Consider the following 24,016-nt stretch of genomic DNA (forward strand, 5'->3'; position numbering starts at 1 on the left):
CGGCGGGGGGGGGCTCATGGGGACTGTCCCCACCCCGGGCGGTGGGGGCCCTGCTGTCCCCGGCCGCAGCGGTGCGAAGTGCGGGCGCTTCCCTGGGTGCTGCTGCCGAGGCTGCCCTCGCCGGAGACCTTCCTCACGCTGGGGACCTCGGGGACCTCGGGGACCTCAGTGCCATCGCACTGACCTCGGCGTGCTCTGCGCCGCGTGCGCAGCGGGGTTTGGGCTCTGTGCCGGGGTGCGGCTGAGCCGGGGTGGCCCTTGGCACAAGAGACGGGGTCCCTTGGGCTGGGTGTTTGCATGGGAGCGGGTGTGACGGGAGGGGCTGGCACAGAGGGGCTCCCTGCAGCGGAGGTGGGGGGGACGGGACACCACACTGCTGTCCCCTGCAATGCCATGAGCCACAGCCATGATCTGGCAGCAGCTCAGGACCAGGCGTGCTGCCCGGCATGGCACGGCACGGCACGGCCCCCTCCCCAGCCCCGCTCCCCTTCCTACCCCTCCCAGGCCAGAAGCACTTTAGGAAGGGGGTGCGGTGCCGCTGCCCGGGGGGGGGAACACGTGGCTGCTGGGGGCACGGGGACCCCCAGCCTCGCCGTGCAGGCACACACGTGCCACGGGCTCAGGCGGCCGCTGCCGGGGCCGTGGGGGGGGTGTGAAGTCACGTCACTGTTTCTCCGTGTCGTTCTCATACGTTATGCAAATATTTGCTGTAAAGTTTTTTTCTTTTCTTTTCTTTTTTTTTTTTTGTAAATATTGTCTCTGACCGTGTAACATATTACAAAGGATTTATAAGGATTTTTTAAGAAGTTTTGCTCAGCTGAAAGGCCAGCCCCGACCAGGGGACGTGCTGGACCAGTGTTGACTTTTTAAACCCTCCTGCATGTGCCCCCCCACCCCCGGCGTGTTGTTTGAGTCGGCCGCGGAGCCGGTATCTGCAAAACTGCAAAAAAAAAAAAACCCCAAACAGACCCTCAACAAAAACACCCCGCTTCGGATGCTGCCCCCCCCCCCAGTCCCAGTCTATATATTGGAAATAAACTGGTTATTCAAGGAGGTGGTTTCCTACCGTTCTTGCTTCCCCTGCTTGGGGGGTTCAGTACATGGACCCCCGTTTCCCTGTGCCACGGGTCCTGAAGCACCGGCAGCATGCAGGGAAGGATTTATCCCGGCTTTTCTATGAGCCTGGGGGGGAAGGAGATGGATCCCCCCGCACCCGCTGACCCATCCCCAGGGGATGTGGGACTGGGGCGGTCTTGGGGATGTCCCACCCCATCACCAGCACAGCGACACAACAAGAGACCAAACCTGGGGGGAAAAAAGTGCCATAGAGGAAAAAAAAAAAAAGTAATTTTATTAAAGCCAGACACTCTGATATAGAAAAGAAAAGTAATAAAGGGAAAAGAAAAATAAAAAGCAACCCTTTGTCATCGGAGTTTGCAAGTTACAATGGTCACGTTGCGCACAGAACTACCCATGGCATCCACAGCGACACAGGGACAGCGATGGGCACAGGGCGGGGGCGGCGGGGGGGCCAGCCCCCCCCGGCCCCCGCCTCCGCCCTGTGCAAGGCCTTTTTTTTATTTTTTTAATTGTTTTTTTTTCTTTTAAAACAGTTCACAAGAAAATTCATGCTAAGAGACACACGACGTTGTAGAAACCCCAAAACAGCCTCTAAAGAGTATTAGGAAGTTTTTTTTTTTCTTTTTTTTTTTTTTTTTTTTGTCCTGTTAAAAGTCGTAGCCTTTTTTAAACAACATCCAGACGAGTAAAGCGGGGTGCGCATGCAGCGGGCGCCTCCGACACATGCACGATGCAGGCAGCGCTTGGTTGTTTCTTTTGTTTTGTTTTTTTGCCTTTTTTTGGATCATTTTTGCAACATTTTCCTTTTTTTTTTCATCCTTTTTTTTTACTTTTTTTCCTGGTTTAAACCAGAATCACGTTTTTTTTGTCCTCTTGCTTCAGCGAAGGCACCGGGGTCGGTGCTGATGGACGATTTGCATGATGCCATGAAAGGACGGACGCACACGCACGCAGAGACACACGCTCACGGAGAAACCAGCCTGATGGGCAGTGGGGTGGGGGGGGGGAAGAAATGGGTGCAAGCCAGCGCCGTGCACCCCCTCACCCAGCACTGTGCACCCTAGCACCCAGCACTGCCCTCCTGGTCTGGAGGTGGGGGTCCCACAGCGTGGCACCCACCAGCAGCGATGCCTGGGAGGGGGCTTCTGGCACCCGTGGCAAAGCAGGGGTGCAGCAAAGGGAATGGAACCCCCCCCCTCCCCGACAGCTGGAGCTTGCTCCCAGTGGGATGGGTGTCCCAGTACACCCACGGGTGCCACTGGGATGGGGCTGCACTAACTACAGCCCACTGACCCCTTTGCACCCACATGTCTGTGTCCCCAGGGGGCTCGGTGGCACTTGTCCCCCTCACACCCCCAGGACAGCAAGGTGATGGGGTGGGTGGGGGGCTGTCTGCAGGTCCCCCTCCATGGGTGCTGGCAGGATGGAGGGTGGCATGTCCAGCCCCGCGGGAGCACCGGGATGGGTGTGGGTCGGAGGGGCTGTGGAGGGGGGGACGGGGCTGGGGGAGAGGGGGGACCCCCCCACACACCCATCCCGGCCATAAGAAGCTGCGGCTTTGCTACAGTGTTTCACTTTGGTACCAAGAAAAAGAATTAAAAATTAAATAAAACGCATCAAGTGACTGCTATTGCTGCTGGGAGGTGGGTGCTGCAGCACCCCGGGAGCCGTCACCCATGGGAGTCAGCGTCCCCAGGGGCACCCAGCCCCTTCCACCCCCTGCTCCAGCGAGGGACAGGGACAGGGACGGGACAAGGAAGGTGCTGGACGGAGGATGCAAACTCAGCACGAGGGCTAAGAAGCCGCTAGGAACCGACCCTCTCAAAATCACAAGGAGCTATAGTCTAACCAGGGAAGAAAATCCACCCCCTAATATACCAGACGTGAAGAGATTTATTTCTTTTCTTTTCTCTTTAAATATTTATATATATATTTATATTACGTATATTATATATATATAATATGTAAATATATTTTTTAAAACAATATAAAATGTTAAGACACTTCACTTAAATGTAAAGAGTTGCTTTTTGCAATCCAAAGAAATTGCATCATGATTTTTTTTTGGTTTTTTTTTTTGTTTGTTTTTTTTCTCTTTGTTATTCAAAAAAGGCTCGTTCTTCTGTACAAAAATGATTGATATACAAAAAAAGAAAGGGGGGAAAAGAAGAAAAATAATAAAAAAAACCAACCCAAGGACGAACTAGCCAACGAAAGGAGTGATTCGATCTCGTGTTGCACTGCGGCTGGGCTGCGCTGGCGGCAGCGTTGGGTACAGGCACACGCAGCGCACACGCACACACACGCACACCCTGTGCACACCCGGTGCACACCCGGCTCGGCTGTGCTGATGGGTGGTGGACACGGGCAGGCATCACCTGGCCACGCACCCCGGGGACCCCCCAGGTCCCCCAGATTTGGCGGGGCTGGGGCTGCTCCCTCGGGGAAGGACCACGGGGTCACCGGCTGTGGCATGGGGTCCCCGTCCGGCACCTCTGCCGCAGCGGGGGGGGCTCCAGGGACCTGTCCTGCCTGCTTGTCCCCAAGGGTGTTTGGCGCTCGGGAAGGGGACAGAGGTCCGGCGGGGTGTCCCTGTGCGGTCGGAGCTCCCCGAGCATCACAGCATCCCTCTGCCCCGGCCACTGCGCTCACCCAGGCAACCATTTAAAGTGCTACGTTCCAACCGAGGGTGACGGGCAGCCCGACTCGACCCGTTTCCACCCCCTCCCCATTTTACATCCTCAGCCTTCGGCCCCTCCGGCACACCCGGGCACCCTGCGGTGCCGCTCCCGGCTCCCTCCTCCCCAGCCCTCGTACCGGCCCCCGTCCCCGAGGAGAGCCCGGGCTGACGGCTCGCGGGTGGCCGGCGGCAGCGACACCCCCCCGGGATGGCACCGACCCCTCGGCCAGCGAAGGATGCAGCCCGGCCGCAGTGCCACCCGCACCCACCGCCGAGACCTGGCTGGAGCACCGAGCATCCTCTCCTCCGGGCGGGTCGGCGTCACGGATGCCGGGATGCTCGGCGGCGGCGGGGGGCGAGCGGTCGGGTCGGGGGGTGTCGGGGACGTCTTCGGCAGCTGCTGTTTCCCACCTTTCGACGGTGGGATGGGTGCTGCCCGCGTGGGCAGCGGGGTCGGGCGCTGCCCGGCGTCCTCCTTGCTTGAAGCTGGTGAAACGGGTGGAGTGAAGCTCTGAGAGCTCTTAAATAAACAGAAAACGGCAGGGTGGGAGAGGGGAGGGAGGGAGAAAAACCAAACCAACAGCAACCCAAACGAACCGAAAAGAAAAGGAAAAAGTAAAGAAAAAGGGAGGAGAAAGAGAGAGAGAACAGAAAGTGGCTGGTTGGCCATTGCGGAGCGAGATGGGAGACAGAAGTCAGGCCGTGGCGGAGCAGAGGCGAGACACAAGTCGGGCCGTGGCGGAGCAGAGGCGAGACACGAGGTCGGCCACATTGGAGCAAGACATTGAAAAAACAGAAAGAGAGGGACGGGTGGCGATCCCTCCAGGTGCCTCAAGAAGACAAGTCCCAGGGAGGAGGAGCCCAAGGAAGAGAGAAGCCCGGCCCCAGGAGCAGGAGAGCGGTTGGGTGGAGCTGGCAAGGATGCTCAGAATGAGATGGAGGAGTTCCTTGCCCCAAAGGAAGTCAATACGGGGATGGATGTTCTGCCAGATGCGGGTTTTTCTGAGACCGCGGGGGAAGTCTCACTAGCCTCTTTAGATGGTCTAGCGGCCTAGAAAGAAAAGCAAGATTCAAGGAGGAGGAGGAGGAGGAGAAAGGGGAGGAAAGTCAAACAGTTTCTTAAAAAAAGACAAAAGAAAGGAAAAGGGGGGAAAAAAGGAAAGGAAAAAAAAAAAACAACCAAGAACCAAACAGGAGTTTGTTCAGAAGCAGCATTGATTTAGGCCTGAGGTCAAGCAGCTGGAAAAGGTCCACCACAAACAGAGCACGAGATGAGCTGGTCCCACGCGTTACTGGATGGGAAGGGGACGTCCCCGAGAGGAGGAGGAGAGAGACGAGAGAGAGACAGACGGACAGACGGACATGTGGACAGACAGGCACACACAGAGGCGGGTGGGCGGAGGGGAAGGGGAGAAAGGCGGAGGGGGGACAAGAAGGGCAGTGTTAGACCGGGCGTGCACGCCGCGCGGCACAGCGCCCAGCTCCGCCGGCCGGTGCCGGGGCTGCCGCGGAGGTGCCGTTCAGCCGAGCGGGGCAGAGCCTCAGCAGCCCCACGCCAGCCCCGGCTCCTCCGAGAGGTGACGGTGCCCACCCCGGCCCCCTGCGCCCACCGCGCTGGTGTGATCCCCACCAGCAGTGACGTGACCCAACCTTACTCATGCAAAAGCTGGTCCAAAGGGAGCCGGGGCGTGGGGAAGGAAGGATGCTCATAAACCCTCCCGGAATGGGGAAGAGGGCTCCTCCGGCCCCCCCCGCCCCCGCTGCAGGGGGGTGGGCTGCTGGGCAGGGGCACGGCCAAATCCTGCACAGGGAGGGCAGTGAGGACAAAAGTGCGGCAGAAAACTCCTGGTTTGGCCACCCCAGTGAGGGCAGCGGTGGGTGCCAGGGGCCGGGTGACCGATACTGCCACGGGATGCCCCGAGGCGGGGCGAGGAGGAGCGCGGTGACACTGGACAGCTGGACTGTGCTGGTGTGTGGCCTCCAGGGAAGGGGACTTGGTGGCCTCCCTGGGGTGCCCGGGGCCAGGAGATGCTTCCTGGCCCCTCGGGACTCCCGGCACAGCCCTTTCGGCCAGCGTTTCTCTGCTCCCCAGCCGCGGGCAGCCCTAGACAGGGGGCAGAGGGAACCCCCCCCGTCTCTCCCTGATTCTGCAGGGGTGTGAAAACCCACATGCACGCACGTATGCTGGGGGGGGCTGGCAGGGAGACCCTGACCTCAAGGATGGACCCTGCCCGGGGACATCTCGCCACTGCCCTGGGATCATCTCAGTTGCGGTCACGACAAACAGCACCCGCGCGGCTCCGACCCGGGGACGGAGCCGCCGAGGTGGGGACGGGAGGGGGCTGAGCCCTCTTGCTGGAGCCGGGGCGGGGGAGCGAGGTGCCCATTTTGCTCATGCAACATTTGCCAAAATTGCATGGAATCCCTCCCAACCCAGCTCCAGGCAGCTGGGAAAAACCTTCAGTTTATCCGACAGGGTTTATGGATCCAACAGAATGAGCAAAATCGGGTTTATTGGGTGGTTTGGTAACGCCAGGCCACGGAAGGGGATTGAGACACAGAGCGGGGAGCGGGGAGGAGAGGATGGGGTGAACCCACTCGTGGTGCTGCTGCCCACTGGGGGGCAGGAGGCGGAGGGGAGGGGGGAGAGGAGAGGCGAGCGGGGTGGAGGGCAGCGAACTGGCTGTGGTTACCTTGCCTGTGGCCTGAGCAAGCTGGAGAGCCACCGCCAGCACTGGGGTGTCAGCAAGAACAGAGGGGAGTGAGCCCCGCTGCCCGCGGCAGGAGCGGTCCCCGGGGACGGGAGAGGGGTGGGTGCTGGGCCGGGGGGGACACACACACCATCCCATCCCAAAGTGCTTCTCTTCCAGCTGCTGTGGCCCCCCCACCTCTCCCCACGCTGCCGGGTGCTCCGGTACCATCACCCTGCCCGCAACACCCCTCTCCCATGACGAGCTGCTTCTGCGGACGTGGTGTTCGGTGCATGGAGGGTTCCTGGCTCTCTGAAACCTCCCGGGATGGGTTGGGCAGCCCCAGCCCCGGGTACGTGAAGCCCCTTGGAGCCCCGGTGCCAAGCACACGACTCTGCAGCGCTCATCACCGTGACCAAAATGTTCTGCAAGGAGGTTTCGGGGTCCAAGTCGAGGGGACCAACGCTGGGGCTCAGCCCTGTCCATCAGGGCCGTGGTGGCACACAGGGCTGGGGGACAAATGACTCTGGCTTCAGCCTCACATCACACTGGTGATGAATTTGCCACTCTCAGCACAAAGTCGTGTCCCCATCCCCAGCAGCCAGCTATGGAAAACACCACGCTCGGCACAGACCAGGGCGAGAGCCCCTCCTGCAGCCCAACAGCCGGGTCCCCGCACCCCCAGCCCCACCGGGCTCAGCCAAGATGAACGGAGACACCAAGAGAGCCCAGTCCCTGAAAGCAGCACCCGCAGGGTCTCCCCTGCCCACCACCCACACCCTCGCCCCGTACGAGGCAGCAAGGGAGATGCCGGGGCCGTGGGCAGCCTGCGGCTTGCCCCTGCTGCTAGGAGAGCCGGCCAGGACGGTGCTAGAGATAGACTACCTGCTGCTGGCCCTGGATCCGCATGTACTCCATCCGCTGCTTTATGTGCTTGCTTTTGTCGGGGCTGCCCTGCTGGCTCTGCTTCAGCCGGGACGCCGGGTTCACCACCTTCATGGCTGGGATGGAAACGCCACCGCTCTGTCGCGAGAGAAAATTTGGGGAAAGGGGTTAAAACCAGCAGGTGAAAGCCCCCATCGGCACCGTTGGCAGCTGGGCACTGCCAGCGCTGGGTGTCGGATGCCTGGAGCTGTGCCGAGCCCCTGCGGCAACCACCGTGCCGTCCTGCCCAGACAGCCCACGGCGGCAAACCCAGGCAAGGACAGGGACACCGGCTCCACGTGCCAAAGGAGCCCTCATCGGGCAGCGCTTTGGCGAGCTCAGAAACCAGCCAGCACCGCTGCAAGGCAAAGAGGGAGTTAGGGGCAGACACGGCAAACACCGGGAGACCGAGGGCAGGAGGAGAGCATCCCCGCCGGGGCAGGGGTGCATGGCCAAGAGAAAGGAAAAGAGGCGATGGCAGGCAGAAGCAGATTCCAGGTGGAAACGGCGGCAGTGGGAATACAGGGTTTTTATTAACTAGCTGTGCACAGATGGAGATACAAAGACTTGCAAAAGCAGCAGCGAGGGAAGCGGTACCTGTACGCACGTTCCCTGGCACTGCAGGTCCCTAAAGCAGTGCCCGCACGGGAGCCCGGACAATGCCACACGCCGCAGGCTCGCCATGCGTCCCCCCACTGCCTGGGCACCCCAGATCCTCTCCCTGCCATCACTGCTGCCTCCTGCCTAACCCGTGCCGGGCCTGGACCAGCTGCTGCAGGCAGCAAAACTGGCAGTGCTGATGCTGCCCCAGAGACATGCAACTGCTGCCCAGCTTGCACCTCCGACAGACAGGCCAACAGGTTATCGCAGCCAGGCCAGGTTAATAAATCCGTGCAGGCAGAGCTCTCTGCGCTGCCTGTCCTGCCTGCCCTGCTCTGTGATCCTCAGTGGTCCCATGGATGGGACACAGGGACTCCTGTACCCCACCAGCACAAGGAAATCCAGTTCCTGCCTGCACCGCACCTTCTCCAGTGTCCCAGCATCCCTGGCACAAGCAGGCACTGGATCTCAGCCTTTGCAACCAACTCGCAGCATCTTGAAAGGCGGCACAAACCTGCCCTCTCCCGCTCTGCTTCAGGACCGACTAAGCCAGCCCCAGCTGTGCCGAACTCTGAGCTGAGCTTTGCTTTGTGCATACCCGTGCACGTGCCAGCCACGGCCATAAATCCATCCCACAGCTCCGCTTCTAGTTTGCCGGGCTCCGGCGGTGCAGCGGGAGCTGACAACAGGAGAAATGCAGCTACACCCGCTTGACGGCCCATTCACCCAGCGAGAGCACCGCAACGGGGCCGCGGCGTCGCTGAGAACCGAGGCTGAGATAATTGCTGCAAATGAAAAAGGAGATTTATTCCCCAGCGCTGACTGTTAATAAAGGAGCAGGCTGACGTCGGAGCGGCTGAGGGCATTTTCCCCCTCTTTTCCCAGCTATTCAGCCAGCCGAGCGGCTGCCGCGGATTCCAGCAGAAACCAATTTGGATGGCTTTGGGGAGCCCGCGCTGTGATTTAATTAGGAGAAACAGCTGCCACGCTCAAACTGCAGTTCGTTAGAAAAGTGCTTATTGCAAAACGGCAAAACAAGGGACGCTGCTTCGTCACCCGGCGCACCCAGCCCTCGCCGGCCCCATGGGATGCTCATCGCCGGCCCGTGCTCATCAGCAGCAGCGTGCTCAGCCCCAAAATCTGCCAGAGGAGAAGATACCAGATAGCCAGGGTCTAATTCGGTGCTATACACAGCAAGGGATGGGCACCCGGTGGCACCGGCACTGTGAGGGGCAGATGGCAGCACTGCCTGGCGCTGCCTGCCTTTACGCTGCCGACTCTGCTGCCTGCAGTCTCACTCCTGCCTGCCTGCACTTCCCAAACCCATTCAAGTGACAGGGAGAAAAGGAGATTTGTTTTCCACCTTGGCTCTGCCTGGAGGTAGAGTCACAGAGAGGGAGCAGGTAGAGGTGGAGGAAGAGAGACATCAGAGTGAGTCCGGGGCAGAGCACAGCAAGAGGGATAACAGAAAATAAACCTGCGGAGTGTCGAGGGGGAGCTGCGGCTTGGGTAGCAGAGGTGGCTTGGTCTTGCTTGGAGATGGAGCATCATCTTTGGCCTGACTGAGGTCCAGGGCAGTCCCATCGTCACAGCTACTGTGTTTGAGATCCCCCAGACCTTTCTTGGTCTCCTCGCTGGCATCCTTGGATCCCGCTTGTCCTAGCAGTTCTTTAGGGAATACAAATTCAACTGAGGGATGGCTGCTGATCTCACTGATCGTTATTTCCAGCTCACGGATAGTTTCTTCCAGGCTATCCAGTCTCTGGTATGTGCCTTCATAAATCTCCTTGCTGCGTGGAGTCATGGAGCGGTGAGGGGACAAGTGTCCCTTGCAGAGCCCCTCCGCCACCTTCCCCCCGCCCCGGTGTCCCCCGCGCCGCCTTCTCCCCCAGCAGCCGGAGCCTCGCCGCCCCGGCCCGGCGATGCTGCGCAATGGCTTGGCCTTGAGAAAGCAGCAACCTGCTCCTGGGGATGCTCAGCCTGGGACTGTCCGCTTCCCCGCGGGGCTGGATCCCTGCCCGGGAAGGCACTGGTATTTGGCACTGGGCAGGCTGGGGCTGGCGAGCTGTCCTCCCTCCGCGCTTGTTTGCAAGCCCCAGCAGAGTCTCCAGGAGGGAGCGATGCCTTCCGCACGCTCTGCCTGGCTCCTCCTTGGGGGTCCCCATCACCGGGAAGCTGGGGGACGGCACCGGGCCCTCTGCTGCCTGCACCGATGGAGGGGAGCGCTGCCTCTCCAGCTCCAGGACCCGTGCCTTCCCCCCGGGGACGAGGAGGCTGTGCAGCCAAGGGACCTCGGTGAGAAGTCTTGCTGCTGCCTTCTTGCCTGCCGGCAGCGTTCAGAGCAGCGTCCCCTCCTTCTCCCCTTGCGGGACAGCTGTTTTATGCTTTGAGAGAGACGGGACCTTGCTGGCTGCTAGAGGGAACCTCCAAGTTTCTCCTGCCGCATGGGCACAGCCCTGAGATGGGCTGCTCGGGGGCTGGGGGGCTGAGGCTGGAGGGTACCCAGCTGCGGACGGAGACTTTTCAGAGATGCCAGGAGACACATGGCATTTCCTTCCCCCCTCTGGTGTAAGCTCCCCTCCTGCTCCTCCGCTGCCGGCCGGGTCCCCGTGCTCCGAGCAGCCCGTTTCCACCCACACCTCCGGTTCGGCTTCGGGGGATGGCGGTTCAGACACCCACTCGGTGAGCACAATCTGCGGGAGGGAGAAAGCCCTGCTCCCCGGGGCTGCCAGGGCCAACGGCTCCTAGGTAGAGAATTCAGACAGATTAAGAGCCGGGGGAGAGCGGTGGGAGGAAGCGGGGAGCTGCTGGGGAGCACTACGTGTCCACTCACGCTATTGGGTCCCCATTGCTGGTGCCTCCGGGCATCGTAGTGCTGCAGGGAGGTGTTCAGCCAGAAAGGGAGATGCTCGGCTCCCTCCTGCCCAGCCCTGACATCCCATCGGTACCCACAGCAGGACAGGGACTGGTTTTCCACTGTGCTTAAGGCGACCTGGGTCTGTGAGATTTTGGCAATAACTTGCCTGGAGTTTTTAGCAAAAATGAGTCGGTGTTGCTGCACCTCCTGAATGCCTTTGGAAACCCAACTGCCACCGTCCGGCTCAGATTTCTCCCATGCTGGTATAAACTGGCATGGCACTGGTGCAAGAGCAGAGCCCAGCCCTCGCGGGCTGCTCGGCCCCACAGGACACCGCTGCTCCCAGCAGAGCTGAAGGTAGGGGACGAGCCATCGCAAATGAACTGCCAAAGGCACCAAACCCTTAAAACCCTGAGTAGCAAGAAGTCACCTAGAAAATGCTGTCCTTCCTCCCCCACCTCTCTGTTCCTGTCCCAAGGGAGATGCAACGAGCCGTACAATGCCCGGGGGAGTAGAGCCGGCCGTGCCCTCCACCGAGGTGAGGGAAGGCGAGCTGGAGAGATGCTCTGGCAGAAGAGGTGCCTCCCTGCAGCTGCAGCCATGGGGCCTCTGCCCGCACCCAAGCCCTGCCCTGGCCAGGGGGGCTGCTGCCTTCACAGCGGCTCCGCATGCAACTGGCACCGGCACCACGCCCTCACGGCAGAGCAGGGCAGTACGGTGGTTACACCATGCTGCTGGGTGACACAGGATAGGCAGTGGGGATGCATGCCCTGGGTCGGCATGTCTCACTCGTGCCCCAGCCCTGGGGGTCTGAGTAGCATCCGGGGCAGAGAGGGAAGGCGACATGAGCGCTGGGATGGCTCTGGAGCTCTGGGTCTGGAGCTGGACCCATTCGAGCTCTGGGGAGAGGCGTCCTTGCCCGCAGGGACAAGAGATGCTGCTCTGGGGCAGCAATGGTCGATTCAGCCCTGGTGCTGGGTCTCCCAGGAGAGGGGAGAGACCCAGCGGGACCCCTGCAACGTACCCAGACCCCCACCAGCAGCTGAGCTGCCCTGGATGAGGCAGAGCTCCCCTCACTTAGATGATTTCTGGTGAGGGGCTCAGCGGCACCCTCTGTCTTTGTTCCTTTGCCCCCTTGTTCCCCCACCCTGGGCATCCCCTGCTCCATCCCATCCACTCTCCGGGCACCTTCCTTTCCTCCTGCTCTCTCCACCCCAGAGCCCAGGGCAGGATGGAGGGCAGGAGGGCTGGGAGGGAGCCGGGCTGTGCCCGCTCAGCAGCCCAGCAGCTGGGAGGGATGATGGGGCCAAGCCCAAGTGGGTCCCAGCAGCCACCGGCCTCTGGTCAGCCCTTCACCATCCACCCACATCATGCACGTGGAGCGGGATCTCCCTGCGCAGGGCACGACATGCATCACCCGCCATGGCCCCCTTCCAGTGACACCCTCCCCGGGCACCCAGTGCGGCGTGAGAGCGGCGAGCCCTCCCTGTGCCCTGCCCGGTGCTGGGGTGGCCCCTTCCTTCCTCCCATCCGCGTGGCTGCAGGATCTGGCCCTCACGGGAGCTGCAGCAGCCCCGTGCTGCTGCTGCATGGGTTAGTGCTCGGTCCTGTGCCGTGTCAGTGCTGTACACGCAGTGGCGGTGAGCGAGGGAGTGGAGAGAAGCCATTAGTTTGTTAAATCAGAGAAAGAAGCAGAAGTGAGTTAAAAAGAGGCGGGAGAGGAGGTGGTTAAAGTGCAGCCCGTCGGCAGGAGAAGGGATCGTCGCTCGGAGTGAGCTGTTACCTTCCATCCTTCGGCTGCAACGGAGGCTCCGTTGGGCCACATGTCTGCGTGCCCAGGGGAGATGGCAGCCGCGAGCGGATCGTAACGGAGCTTGGGAAGGAAAGGGGAGGCAGAGCTTCTCTGAAACACCTAGGGAGTCAAACACGGGGGGTTGGAGGAGGGAGGCTTGGGGGTAACGACGACGCAAACCATGCCTGCAAGGATGCTTGCCAGGGTCATGCCAGGACCGGGGCTCGGCAGCCGTCGGCAGCGACCGAAGCATCGGCTGTTCTCATCAGCCGCGGAGGCAGCCCCGTCCCTCCACTGCCAGCAGCATCGCCGGTCCCCCTGCCTCCTGGGGGAAACCCAGCCAAGGAAAAACCATCCACTACCGACTTGGGCACCTCAACCGTAGCAAACAGGGGAAGGACGTGGGGCAGAGCCGGCCTGGGGGAGTTCAGAGCCTGAGGACGGCATCTCGGGTGGGATCTCTGCAGGGTGCCCTGTGCACAAAACCCAATGAACCTCCAGCTGAAGCTGCGTAGCGTTAAAAAACAAATGAGTTTGGTTTGAAGCCCAAGACGGGGTGGAAGTGCTGGAGAGAGACTGTGAACCAGGCACGCAGCACCTGGACCCAGCGAGGGGTCCGGCAGGATGCAACTGCTCCGTGCTGCCTGTCCCCCAGCACCGCGCTCCTGCTGGGAGACAGGCGGGGAGGGGGAAGCCCGCTGCTGTGCCGATGTGTGGGATATCATTCCCCAGACCCGATCCCAAGGTGTTCCCTGCAGGTGCCCGGAGCTGGGCACAGCCACGCGTGAACAGACAGGGCAGGGCGGGCATCGCCTCCGGTGCGGATAAGCTGGGACATGCCGCAGCCCCTCCCGTGCTCACCTCCAGCTCCGCAATGATGCGGTCCTCATCGTCGTCGTCTTTGATGGCAGAGGCGATGATGGGAGGGGTGGACGCTGGCCTGACCACCTCTGACACCGCCCGTCTCAGCTTCACCTGGGGCTTCTGGGTCTCCAGCTCCTCCGACTCGGCCTTCTGCAAGGTGGGGAGCGGGGCGGTGAGGGGTGGGGGCACCAGGAGCCGGGGCTGGTCTTGCCAACGGTGACCCGCTCAGTCCAGCCCAGCAGCCATCCCATGGCCCCGCTCCCTACCTTCATAAAACCAGGCTCCTTCTTGCTGGTGACGATGACTTCGCCGCTGCGGGTTGTGGTCAGCCCGTGGGACGAGGGAAAGCTCCGGCGTGGAGGGGGAGGTGGCGGTGATTTGGAGGGTTTCTCGGTCCGGTACCGCGGCACCGTCAGTTCGTCTGGGCACAAACGATGCTGTGAGGGCACGAGACCTTTCCCTGCCCTTCTAATACAACACCCGAGGCTCTCCCGCTGACTCCCCGGGCATAAACCTCCCTTCGGGGCAGCACGGCTCAGCCCAGGGAGACCCACCGGTGACGGCATGGCCAGGGCACACGCAGGATCAGGCAACCCCAGCCCCAGGATCCGGCGGTGGACCCCTGCCCTCCCCACGCCGTACCTGAACCCCTGCGGCCGTTGGGGTCCCCCTTGCCCCCCGACTTCGGTGCATGCTGCGGCTTGGAAGGTTTGTGCTCGGGCGTGGAGGCGGCGCTGCCGCTGCCTGTGGCTTGCTTGTGCTTGGCAGCGAACTCCAGGTCGGGGATGGCCTTCATCAGCTCGGCTTGCGTCTCCTCCAGGAGGCGGTTGATGTCCTTGGCACTGTACTGGGTCAGCGCCGCCCGCTTCTCCTCCCAGTCCCGCTCGGCAGCCTGCGGACAGCAGGCAGAGCCCGCTGCAGCCCCCATCCACGTGGCAGCTTCTCCTGCCCTCGCAGGCAGGACGTGACCCACGGCCCTGCTGCCACCCCTCCTCAAACCTGCTGCCAAGCCGGGGGGGGGGGGGGGCAGCGCTGCCCCCATCCCCAAGCTGCACACCCCCCTGCATGCAATTGGGGGTGCTCCCAAGTCTGCATCGCCTGGGGCTCCCCACCCTCCAGACACCCCATTGACTACAAACCCAGCAAGGAGGAGGATGGACCCAGTTCCTGTCCCCAGTTTCAACTGGGAGACATAGGGATAGACCCTCTAGAAGAGCTCCCCCCCCCCAGCTGAGGAACCCACCCCAGGCTCTCACCTCCACAGATACAGCTTTGTCCGCACTCTTCTTGCTGGGGGTCTCCGGGCCTGTCTGGGTCTTGGCGGGTACCATCTCCGGAGCTCGGGAAGGGTTATTGCTCTTGGAGGGGTGGGTTTGGGTTTGGGGGGGGCTATGCCCAAAGCTGGGCACGCCCAGGGTCTCGGTGACAGCCGTCAGGTGATGGAGGTTCACTGGAGGGCTGGTGGGCATCTCCAGGTCCAGCCCTTTGCTGAAGTCTGTCTCAGGGGCCACCTTCTTGGGGGACTGGCTGAGGTTGCTGGAGGAGGTCCACACGCCCTCGTCCACTTGCCTGCCAGGGACAGAGCGAAGGCACTGGGTGGCTGCACGGTACCGGGGGGGGGGGAGTTACTGCACCCTCTCCAAGCCACGCCACAAAAAACTTGCTCTCCTGCAGCTCTGCGTTACATGGCTGAAGGTTTAGGTTCTCTGATGCCTAGGAAGGGGTTGGAGTTGATGCTACAGCCTCTCTTGGGGGAGCACACGAATGAGCTCCTCTACCTGGCTGTCCATTTTCACGAACCTTGTAGGAAATTGGATCCCTCTGAATCCTGCCCCTCTGTCAGATCGGGCTGAAATCGCCCTTTGGATTCAGGAGTTATTAGGGCCAGGGAATGACAGGTAGGCAGATTCAGACACTGTGTGATCATACAAGCTCATTTCCGTAGAAAACCAGGCTAGCAATGAGCCCGAGGCAAGCCCGGTGCCGGAACACTCCTCCCGCAGCGTGGCCGAGCTGTAAGCCATCCCGAAAGGTCTTGTAATGGGAAGAGGCAGGCGGGCTCAGCCGCGGTGCACGGCCCAGCCCGCCACTATCATTAGATCGGGAAGATGATTTTTCTCCAGCAGAACATTTTTCTGCTCCTCAGGAAAGAGATTTCTGATCACGCTAAGGGTTGCCTTTCTACCTGGATATACGACCACGCTTTTTTCAAGGTGATAAGTAGAAGTCAGTTTAGAAAGAGGGGTTCCCACAGACACAGCGGAAAGGACCGAGGGCATTTTTTAGCTCCTTAGCAGAAAAATGAGACTTTTTTCAACAGTCCTTGGGATTTGCATCCGTAACGCAGAGAGGACACCGGCACACACACGGGGGGCACAGGGATAACTGAAGGGACTAGCTATGTCCTCCAAGGTGCTCCAGGGCTGGGGTCGGGGCTTGGTGCTCACCTGCGGATTTGGGCGAGGGTGTCCGTCACTGTCTTGCAGCGCTTGAGCAGACCATCGAGGCGGTTCGGCTCCTCCTTGAGGAACTTGACAGCTTCCACCTCCACCCGCAGCACCACCCGCATCTTGCTCTGCAGGCTGGGGAACTGGGCTGGAGTGGGAGAGTGGGGGGGTCACCAGGGCCCCATCGTGCTAGGGAGCTCCTCCCAGTGCCTAGCTGGCAGTGCCAGGGCACCCCACGCCCACCAAAACCACCATGGCCATCATACCCATGGCAAGGGCACCCTGCCAGACGGAGCAGGATGAATCCTGGGGAGCCTGGGCTGCTGTCTCTCCTGCTCCCCATGCCCAGCATCCCTTTTCCATCCACCCGCAGGCACCAATTTTAGTCCCTGAAGGTGCCCCCACCACATCCACGGGCACCAAACACTGCTCTGGAGCTGGGGGCTTGGTACCCAGGACCCTGGGGACTTGGTGACAGGGGCTGACGCAGAGCAGGTTGCTCCCGGCTCCCTGCCCGCTGCTCTGCTCGCCATCCCGGCTGCTCAGCATCAGCCCGACTTTACAGAAAGGCTGCAGGAAAGCAGAGCTGCTCCTACCTCTGCCCTGTGCCCCCCGGCCCTCCCCACAGCCCCCCCCAGCCCCCCTGTCTTGCAACCTCAGTGACTGCTGCCAAATCATCGTTTAGTGCCTGCCTTGGCTCTGGCAGGCAGGAGCTCTGCCACTTTGAATCGAGGCGCTGGGTGTCTGTCTGTGAAAGGCAGGATGGGGACAGCCTGGGCACGGGAGGCTGCAGGAGCAGCAAAACCAAGGGCAGCGTGCACGGGGATGGGCAAGTGCAAGGTCCCATGGGACAGGGGCGGGCAGGCAGCAGCTCCGAGCAACCGTGAGCTGTCAGGTGGACTCAGGCAGAGTCCACAGGACCGACTTGGACAGCTAGCAGAGCAAAGAGGGGCAGGCAGCAGGAGTGTGGGGTGCAGCCCTCACCCCTGCAGCAGCCCAAAGCCTGCAGGGCACACACAACGCCGACGGGCACCGGGGGAACCTGCCCTGGGGATGCAGGCGAACACACCGGCAGATGCAAACATGCAAACCCAGAGGCAAATGGGCAACCTGGAGCATCCCGCACGTGAGGATGGAGCAGGAACATGCAGGCAGGCTCCGCTTGCCACCCAGCCCTGGACCCAGCCACATCCTCACCCTTCAGGTCTGTCAGCGTCTCCCCCAGCTGCTTGAGCACCACCGCCTTCTCCTCCAGCTCCTGCACAGGGATGAGCCGGTGGTTGTGGGCCAAATCCTTCTGGATCTTCTCCACTGACTTCTCCAGGTCACTGTGAGCAAAGAGGCAGGGCAGGGGTGTCACTGCTGCTCCGGGATGCTGGAGAGCCCCAGGGGTGGCCAGCCTGGCAGGTCCCCACGCAGCAGCGGGGAGAGGACAACTGGGCTGGGGACCCCTCCTCAAGCTAGACATGCAGCCAAGGATGTGGCCTGGCACCGTGCAGAGCTGCTGATTTACACCCATGGAGGATCTTCCCCATTGAGGTCAGCGTGCAAGGACCCCCTCCCCACTTGCACGCCCAGCCCTGCCGCCAGCCCTGGCTCACTTGAGCTGCTGGGTGATCAGCTCCTCCTCGTTGAGGTAGCGGAGCCGCTCCTCTTCCACCAAGCTGCGCTGGCGCTGCAGGGGGTCCTCGTGCTTGCGCATGGTGTCCGTCACCCGCACGCTGATCTCCGTCTCTGTCCGCCGCAGCATTGTCTTCACTGTCTCCTGGTTCTGCAGCTGCGGGGACGAGGAGGGGGAATTCAGGCTGGGCAAGATCCTAACCCCCCCGCGACACGAACCGGTGCAGGGACAGGGCTGGCCACTTGTGGGCACAACTCTGAGCTCGCTGTTGGGAGGGATCCCCTCGCTTTCCCACACCCAGCCCCATGCAAAGTCACCAGGAAAGGGGGATTTTTCCTGCTCTGGGGCTGGAGCCACCCCAGTAAGAGCTGGACCAGGTTGGGGACAACCCGCCGCCTCCCAGTACCCACCTGCAGCTTCTTGAGCTGCTGCAGCTGGTTGCGGAGGTCGCTGGCGTTCTGCTGCAGGTCGTGGAGGTGCAGCTGCATGTGCAAGCGGGTGATGGCAGTGGGCTGCCCCGCTGGCGTGCTGGTGGCGGAGGGCGGCGGGGGTGCGGGCACCGGTGTCCCCATGCCGCTACGGCTGGTCGCTGCGGGGAGGGCAAGCAGAGGCTGCTGAGGGAAGATACCCCACCCCGGGGGAGGCTGCAGACTCCGCTCCTCTGCTTTCCCGGGAAAGACCTCTCTTTCCCCACCCCGTGCTTTGGTCCGGCAGTTCTGGATGGTCTCCAAAAGTACCCCATCCACACCACCCCCACGCTGGCTCCAAGGAGAGGTGACCCCAGAGCTGTCCCTTAGCGGGACGGGGGGTCCCGCTGGTTGCCAGCACGTGGTGCGGGCTGCAGAGCCCCCACTCCTGCACCCACCCTGGGACTCCCAGCGGCCGTGGGGCAGAGGGAGGGGGTGCTGCAGGGTGAGGGGCTGGCTCTCCAGTCACTTACACGCTGATGGGGGGGTCCCACCGTTGGTGGCTTCTGTCTTCTCGCTGCAATGAAAGAGAGGAGGGGAGCGAGCGTGGACCAGGCACCTCTGTCCTCACCGGCTCAGGGGGCTGCAGGGGCATGGCGAGGGCTGGCATCCCCCGGGAGGGGGGCAGGAGCCCCCAGCCTCGGCAGCAAACAGCCCAGCTGGAGGTGTCCCGCTCCCCGCAGCAGAGCCCAGGGTCCCACGCCTGCCCTCCCGCTCCTTACCTGGGGGTCTCGGCCTCGGAGCCGCGGAGCAGCGCGCTTTGTACCAGCCCCGTCAGGCTGGCGATCTGCTTCTCCATTGCTTCCATCCGCTCCCTGCCGTGGGGAAGGGAGAGGGGCCGGGTGAGGAGCCGGCTCCAGCACCGCGGACACCCTCAGGCTTGTCCTGGCCTCACCCGCACCCACCCACCACGTCCCTGCAAGTCCCAGGAGGGACATCGGGGAGGCAGCAGCGCTGCTGTCACCAGCTACATCCACCCCCTTCCTTCCCTCTCTCTTCTTGCCTCCAGCTACCCCCCATCGCTCCCCTCAGCCCTGCACAATTTGGTGCTTCATTACCTATCCTGGCACCTCTGCCGCAGTGGCGACGGGGCAAAGCCTTCCTCTGCTCTTCCTCTACCTCCCCAGCTGCACCGACGGATGATCACCCGAGTAGCAAAGCTCGTGGGGTTTTCTCCCGCACCCCATCTCACCTCGTTTCCGTATCCTTGGCCGGTCCAGGGGAGCCGAAGCCTGAGAGCGGACGATCGCCGGGGCCGGGAAACAGCTCCGGAGGGCCAGAGGAGCTGGGGTTGCGTGGCTTGTTGACGGGGCTTTCCATGAAGACAGAGGAGCAGGAGTCCTTGCGGAAGGACTGACGGATGGGTGAGGAGCGGCTTGGGGGTCCCGAGTAGGGGCTGTGCGGGCTCTGCCCCGGCTGCACATCCACCAGCCGGCCGTCAGCCATCTTCTGCGGGGAGGAGGGGGGCATGCGGAAGCCCAAGCCGGGTCCGTACGTGTCACTGTAAATGGGCGCGTTGGGCTTGTACAGGCTGTCCTCCAGCTCCGTCTGCAAGGCGGCCGCCGAATAGGTGCTGAGGGAGCGAACGGAGCCCCGCTTGTACAGCCCCCCGAGTAGCCAAAAGGGTCTCCCATGCCAGCCAGGGACTGGGTGGAGGTGATGCTGAGCCGACCCTCGTGCACCATGCCATAGGGATCGGCGTACAGCCCCTCGTTCTTCACCAGCACCACGTTCTTCCCGGCCAGGTCCTCGTCCGGCTTCACATCCCGGCGCTCCAGGATGGCGCTGGGGCTGGGCGAGACGCCCTGGGCGGGCGGTAGGTTGGAGAGACGCTCGCTGTGATGGACAGGGCTGCCGGCGTAGGAGGGCGGGCGGCCCCCGCTGTAGGACATGCGGGAACGGGACGGGGAGGAGGACTGGAGCACCGGTGGAGGAGAGCCGGAGGTGAGGTGAGAAGCCGGGGACATGTTGTTCAGCCGGCGGGTGGGAGACGACTCCCTGGAGGTGTACACCATCTCCCTCTGCGGAAAAGGGCAGGGGGGGGGTCAGCATCGCATCCCTGTGGGCAGGCCCCCTGCCCTTGCTCTGCCTGGCTGGGACCCTGCCTCGCTGCACCCCTCCGAGGACCAAGATCTGCAGCTCCTGTGTCTTCACCTGGCCTTGGCAAACAGCGGCTCCCTCATTCCCATCCAGGAGCGGGATGATTTATTCTGATGAATCCCCTAATTATCATGTTTATTACCCTGCTGTCAGGCCCCAAACATCCATTCTCTTAAAGTAACACTTAACAATGCTGGAACCGGGCAAGAAAAATCGCAGTCATTACTGCTTCCACAAACACACACAATTACCAGTCCCTGTCTCCATCACTTTGTCTCTTTACTGGTCCCAGCCTCCCCGGGTGCACCCACACTGCAGGCTCTCCCCATGACACCCCGTCCCCCCTTACCCTCAGGTCGCCGTTGGTGATGTGCGAGGCTGGGAACGAGGCATAGAGCGGCTCTTTCCGGTAGATTTTAATGATACTTCTGTCCTGGATATCCCTGAAAGGAGAGGTAGAGCCATGAGCATCCGGGACAGGCAGCCGCCGAGCCCCCAGCAAGTCCCAGCCACAGGACTGCACCCACACCCACCCTTCTGCTTTCATCCCACTAATCTCCTTGCTCTTGATGCTCCTAAAGAAAGGAAAATCAATCTGTGCCAGATTTCTGAGCCTCCCACCCTCACCGGACATCCTCCAGCTCATAGAAGACATTGCGCGACTCGTCCTTGATGAGGATAGCAGTGTTGGGAGACTTCAGCATCCCCATGGTGAGCTTCTGGGGGAACATGTGGACAATGAGGGCGTGCAGGGTGTCCATGCTGCTGATCTCGTGGGTGATGTGGACGCGCCTCGTCTCATCCCCAAACTGCAGGAAAAGGACCCCTGGAAGCAGAGGGAGCAGAAAGCGGTGAGGCGTGCCCGCACCTTCCCCATGCAATGCCGAAGACGTGCCGAGGCCAGCGATGCAGGTCTGCCTGCCTGCTTGGAGGTCTCTGTGCACGCCCGGCCGAGGGCTCAGGGACCTCTGGCCACCAAGCCTCACCCTGGAGCTGTGAGGCCGAAGGCAGCTCATCCCCCTCGGCCACCCTACACAGCATCCAGTGCCCCCCGTTCCTCCTGGGGTTATTTGGGCAGAGAGAAACCAAACCCACACCCGGCACACGCCAGCATCTGCCCGCAGAGGCAGGCAGAGATGTTTGGCAGTGGCCAGGCAGGTACGTGCTGCCCGTCCTGGGGGAGGCAGAGCCCCGAGGGTACCTGGCGATCGCAGCTTCGTCTGGCTGGTGGACCGGGACAAGGGCAAGCTCTGCCGGAACCGGTTCATCCTGTTGAACCCCAGGGGCAGCTCCGCTTCTGACATGGTTTCCAGGGATTCGGCTGAGGCGAAGGAGAGTTTGGCTTGATCGGCCAAGCCGGGCTGGGAGCCCTGGGAGTGTCGGGAGCTCCTCGTCTGGAAGGGGAGAGGGGGAAGGTCAGAGGAGAGCTGTGCTGGGTACCCCAGCCCCGGTCTGCTCCCCTGGATGCAGCGGTGTGTGGCTCCTGGGTTTCCTCCAGAGCCCAGTGCTGGGATGGAGCGGCTCGGGTGAGGCTGAGCCACATCCAGGAATGCTCAGTCCCGGATCCCCGGCTGAGTCAGCACACCGACGTGGTCCAGATACAGTGCCAGCTCGAGGCCTCCTCCATCTCCTGCTCTAAGCATGTACAACCATTTACAGTCCCCTTGCCTCCTGCAATTGCTTGCTCATGTTTTCTGCTTCAGGCTGGCAGCACGCTGCATTTCAAAGCCTCCCGGTGCCATTCCAGGCGCCTTTGAGTTCCCCCACCAGCAACCCACTCGAAATAAAACCAGCGCTAGCTAGCTGGTGACAGAGCCAGGGCTCGCATGTAAGCACTGGAATAACCTTAGCAATTACAGGAGGTTACACATCCATTACACCGATGAACCAGCTCCCGGGAAACATAAATGCCTGGCTTATTCTGGAAGCAAAGCAGCGGCAAGGTTTATGGCTGCCTGAGCCGGGGGAAAGTAATGGGTTTGGGTTTATAGCAGTAAAAATTTAATATGCCAGGAGTCCAATTTCACGTGGCCAAGCGTATATCCACTGCATAAAAGTTCAGGCTACAGACATGGGCTTTCTGCACAAACATCTCCAAACACGCAGCCAGCTCCCCTTGCCACAGGTACCCGGCCGGCAGCGGAGCGAACGCTGCCTGTCAATACCCTGAAATACAAGGCTTGATTTTCCAGACACATGTTTAACGTTGGCAAATGAAACAGAGAGAACAAACAGCTCCTGGGGTGTGGAAAAGGCGGCATGGAAGGGACAACAGCTCTATTTTAAGACCAAAAAGAAAAATCAATATGAAATGATAACAGCCATCATCATCATTTAAATTAGACATTAATTGGAAGATTTAATTAATACTGCGGGGCGGGGTTTTCTAGGACTTGAAATGTTCTCGCTGTAGCTAATTGCTGGAAAATTGACTGCTTAGTTTTGTTGTTGTTTTAGCACAAAGCACGCTGGCAGTGCAGATGCTTGAAGTCTTACATCAAGACAGGGAAGCGGGGCTGAGCCGAACCTGGGCCAGCACATCCACCAGCCCCATCCACGGGGGGCCGTGGGGGGCTTTGCAGCGGGTAAGGAAGCTGCAGTGAGCAGGAGGCGATGGAGAGACCCGATCTCTTCTCCCCCATGTTCATGGCGTGTGGGTGCTTGGGGCGTAGCGGCTGGTTTTTGGGGCTCCCTGCCCTTGCACAGCCCTTGGAAAACCTTGAGGGCCTGTGGTCCCTCATCTCCGGCTGTCTTGCTCTAGGTTTGCAGTGCTGTCCCCCAGCTCCGGACCCAGGATGGATCCTTGGCCACAGGGAAGCGCAGGAACGGGGCAGGCAGCACGTGGCCAGGATGCGACCCACGCTGCCAGGGCTGCACCTTAGCCTGGCTTTGCCCTCCTGGCAGCCCTCTCCTCTCTGCTCCTTCCCCTGCTCCGTGCCAGTGGGGTCTCACCCTGCACCATCTCCATCCACCCCTCTCTGCTCCCCTCACCCAAACCCCCCCCCAACCAGAGCCCACATCTGGGCTGGACTTTAAGAGCCCTCGAGCTTTCACGTGAGATGACAAAAGGCCGTTGGCTCACACACACACACCCCCACACCCCCCCAGGACGTGTTTTGTCTGGAGAAAATAATCATAAGAGAAGATTGATTTAGCTGAGGGGGGGATCGCTGCCTCCCCCTCCCCGTGGCACGACAGGATGGCTGAGACCGCGTTGCCATGTAGCATCCTTGTTGCTAAGGGCTGTTGCAGTGTGCGTGCCTCAGCACATCACCCCAACGCACCGCGGTCCCCACAGCCCCTATAGCACATCACCCCAACGCACCGCGGTCCCCACAGCCCCTATAGCACATCACCCCAATGCACCGCAGCCCCCACAGCCCCTATAGCACATCACCCCAATGCACCACAGCCCCTATAGCACAACACACAATGCACCATGGTCCCCACAGCCCCCCTATAGCACATCACCCCACTGCACCGCGGCCCCCACAGCCCCTATAGCACATCACCCCAATGCACCACAGCCCCTATAGCACAACACACAGTGCACCATGGTCCCCACAGCCCCTATAGCACATCACCCCAATGCACCACAGCCCCTATAGCACAACACACAGTGCACCATGGTCCCCACAGCCCCCCTATAGCACATCACCCCAATGCACCACGGCCCCCACAACCCCTATAGCACAACACACAATGCACCATGGTCCCCACAGCCCCTATAGCACAACACCCCAACGCACCATGGTCCCCACAGCCCTATAGCACAATGCCCCAATGCACTGCGATTCCTACAGCCTGTGGGATGGCTGCAGGAGCATGGCAGCAGGGAGAGCTGCTCTGCTCCAGGTGAGCCCGGACCCCTCCTGCCTTCTGCCTCTGCCCTGG

At 61.4% G+C, this 24,016-nt stretch overlaps 1 protein-coding gene across 1 annotated transcript in view; it reads right to left on the bottom strand.

Annotated features, from left to right (window-relative positions):
* Positions 1–4,230: 4,230 nt before the first annotated feature.
* SRCIN1 (SRC kinase signaling inhibitor 1) overlaps positions 4,231–24,016 on the bottom strand; it is a 57,377-nt gene continuing 37,591 nt past the window's right edge. The window contains 21 exon segments of the mRNA XM_050911941.1: positions 4,231–4,811; positions 7,336–7,473; positions 9,452–9,854; positions 9,917–10,352; positions 10,355–10,718; positions 12,615–12,743; positions 13,485–13,637; positions 13,754–13,908; positions 14,130–14,379; positions 14,744–15,056; positions 15,935–16,082; positions 17,132–17,262; positions 17,536–17,711; positions 17,966–18,144; positions 18,496–18,539; positions 18,745–18,837; positions 19,215–19,635; positions 19,638–20,043; positions 20,472–20,565; positions 20,750–20,948; positions 21,324–21,516. Coding sequence (XP_050767898.1) covers positions 4,686–4,811; positions 7,336–7,473; positions 9,452–9,854; positions 9,917–10,352; positions 10,355–10,718; positions 12,615–12,743; positions 13,485–13,637; positions 13,754–13,908; positions 14,130–14,379; positions 14,744–15,056; positions 15,935–16,082; positions 17,132–17,262; positions 17,536–17,711; positions 17,966–18,144; positions 18,496–18,539; positions 18,745–18,837; positions 19,215–19,635; positions 19,638–20,043; positions 20,472–20,565; positions 20,750–20,948; positions 21,324–21,516 — 4,551 coding nt within the window. The 3' untranslated portion in view covers positions 4,231–4,685.

Source organism: Gymnogyps californianus, chromosome 28 (genome assembly GCF_018139145.2).
Source record: "Gymnogyps californianus isolate 813 chromosome 28, ASM1813914v2, whole genome shotgun sequence".
In the NCBI taxonomy this organism is placed as follows: Eukaryota; Metazoa; Chordata; class Aves; order Accipitriformes; family Cathartidae; genus Gymnogyps; species Gymnogyps californianus.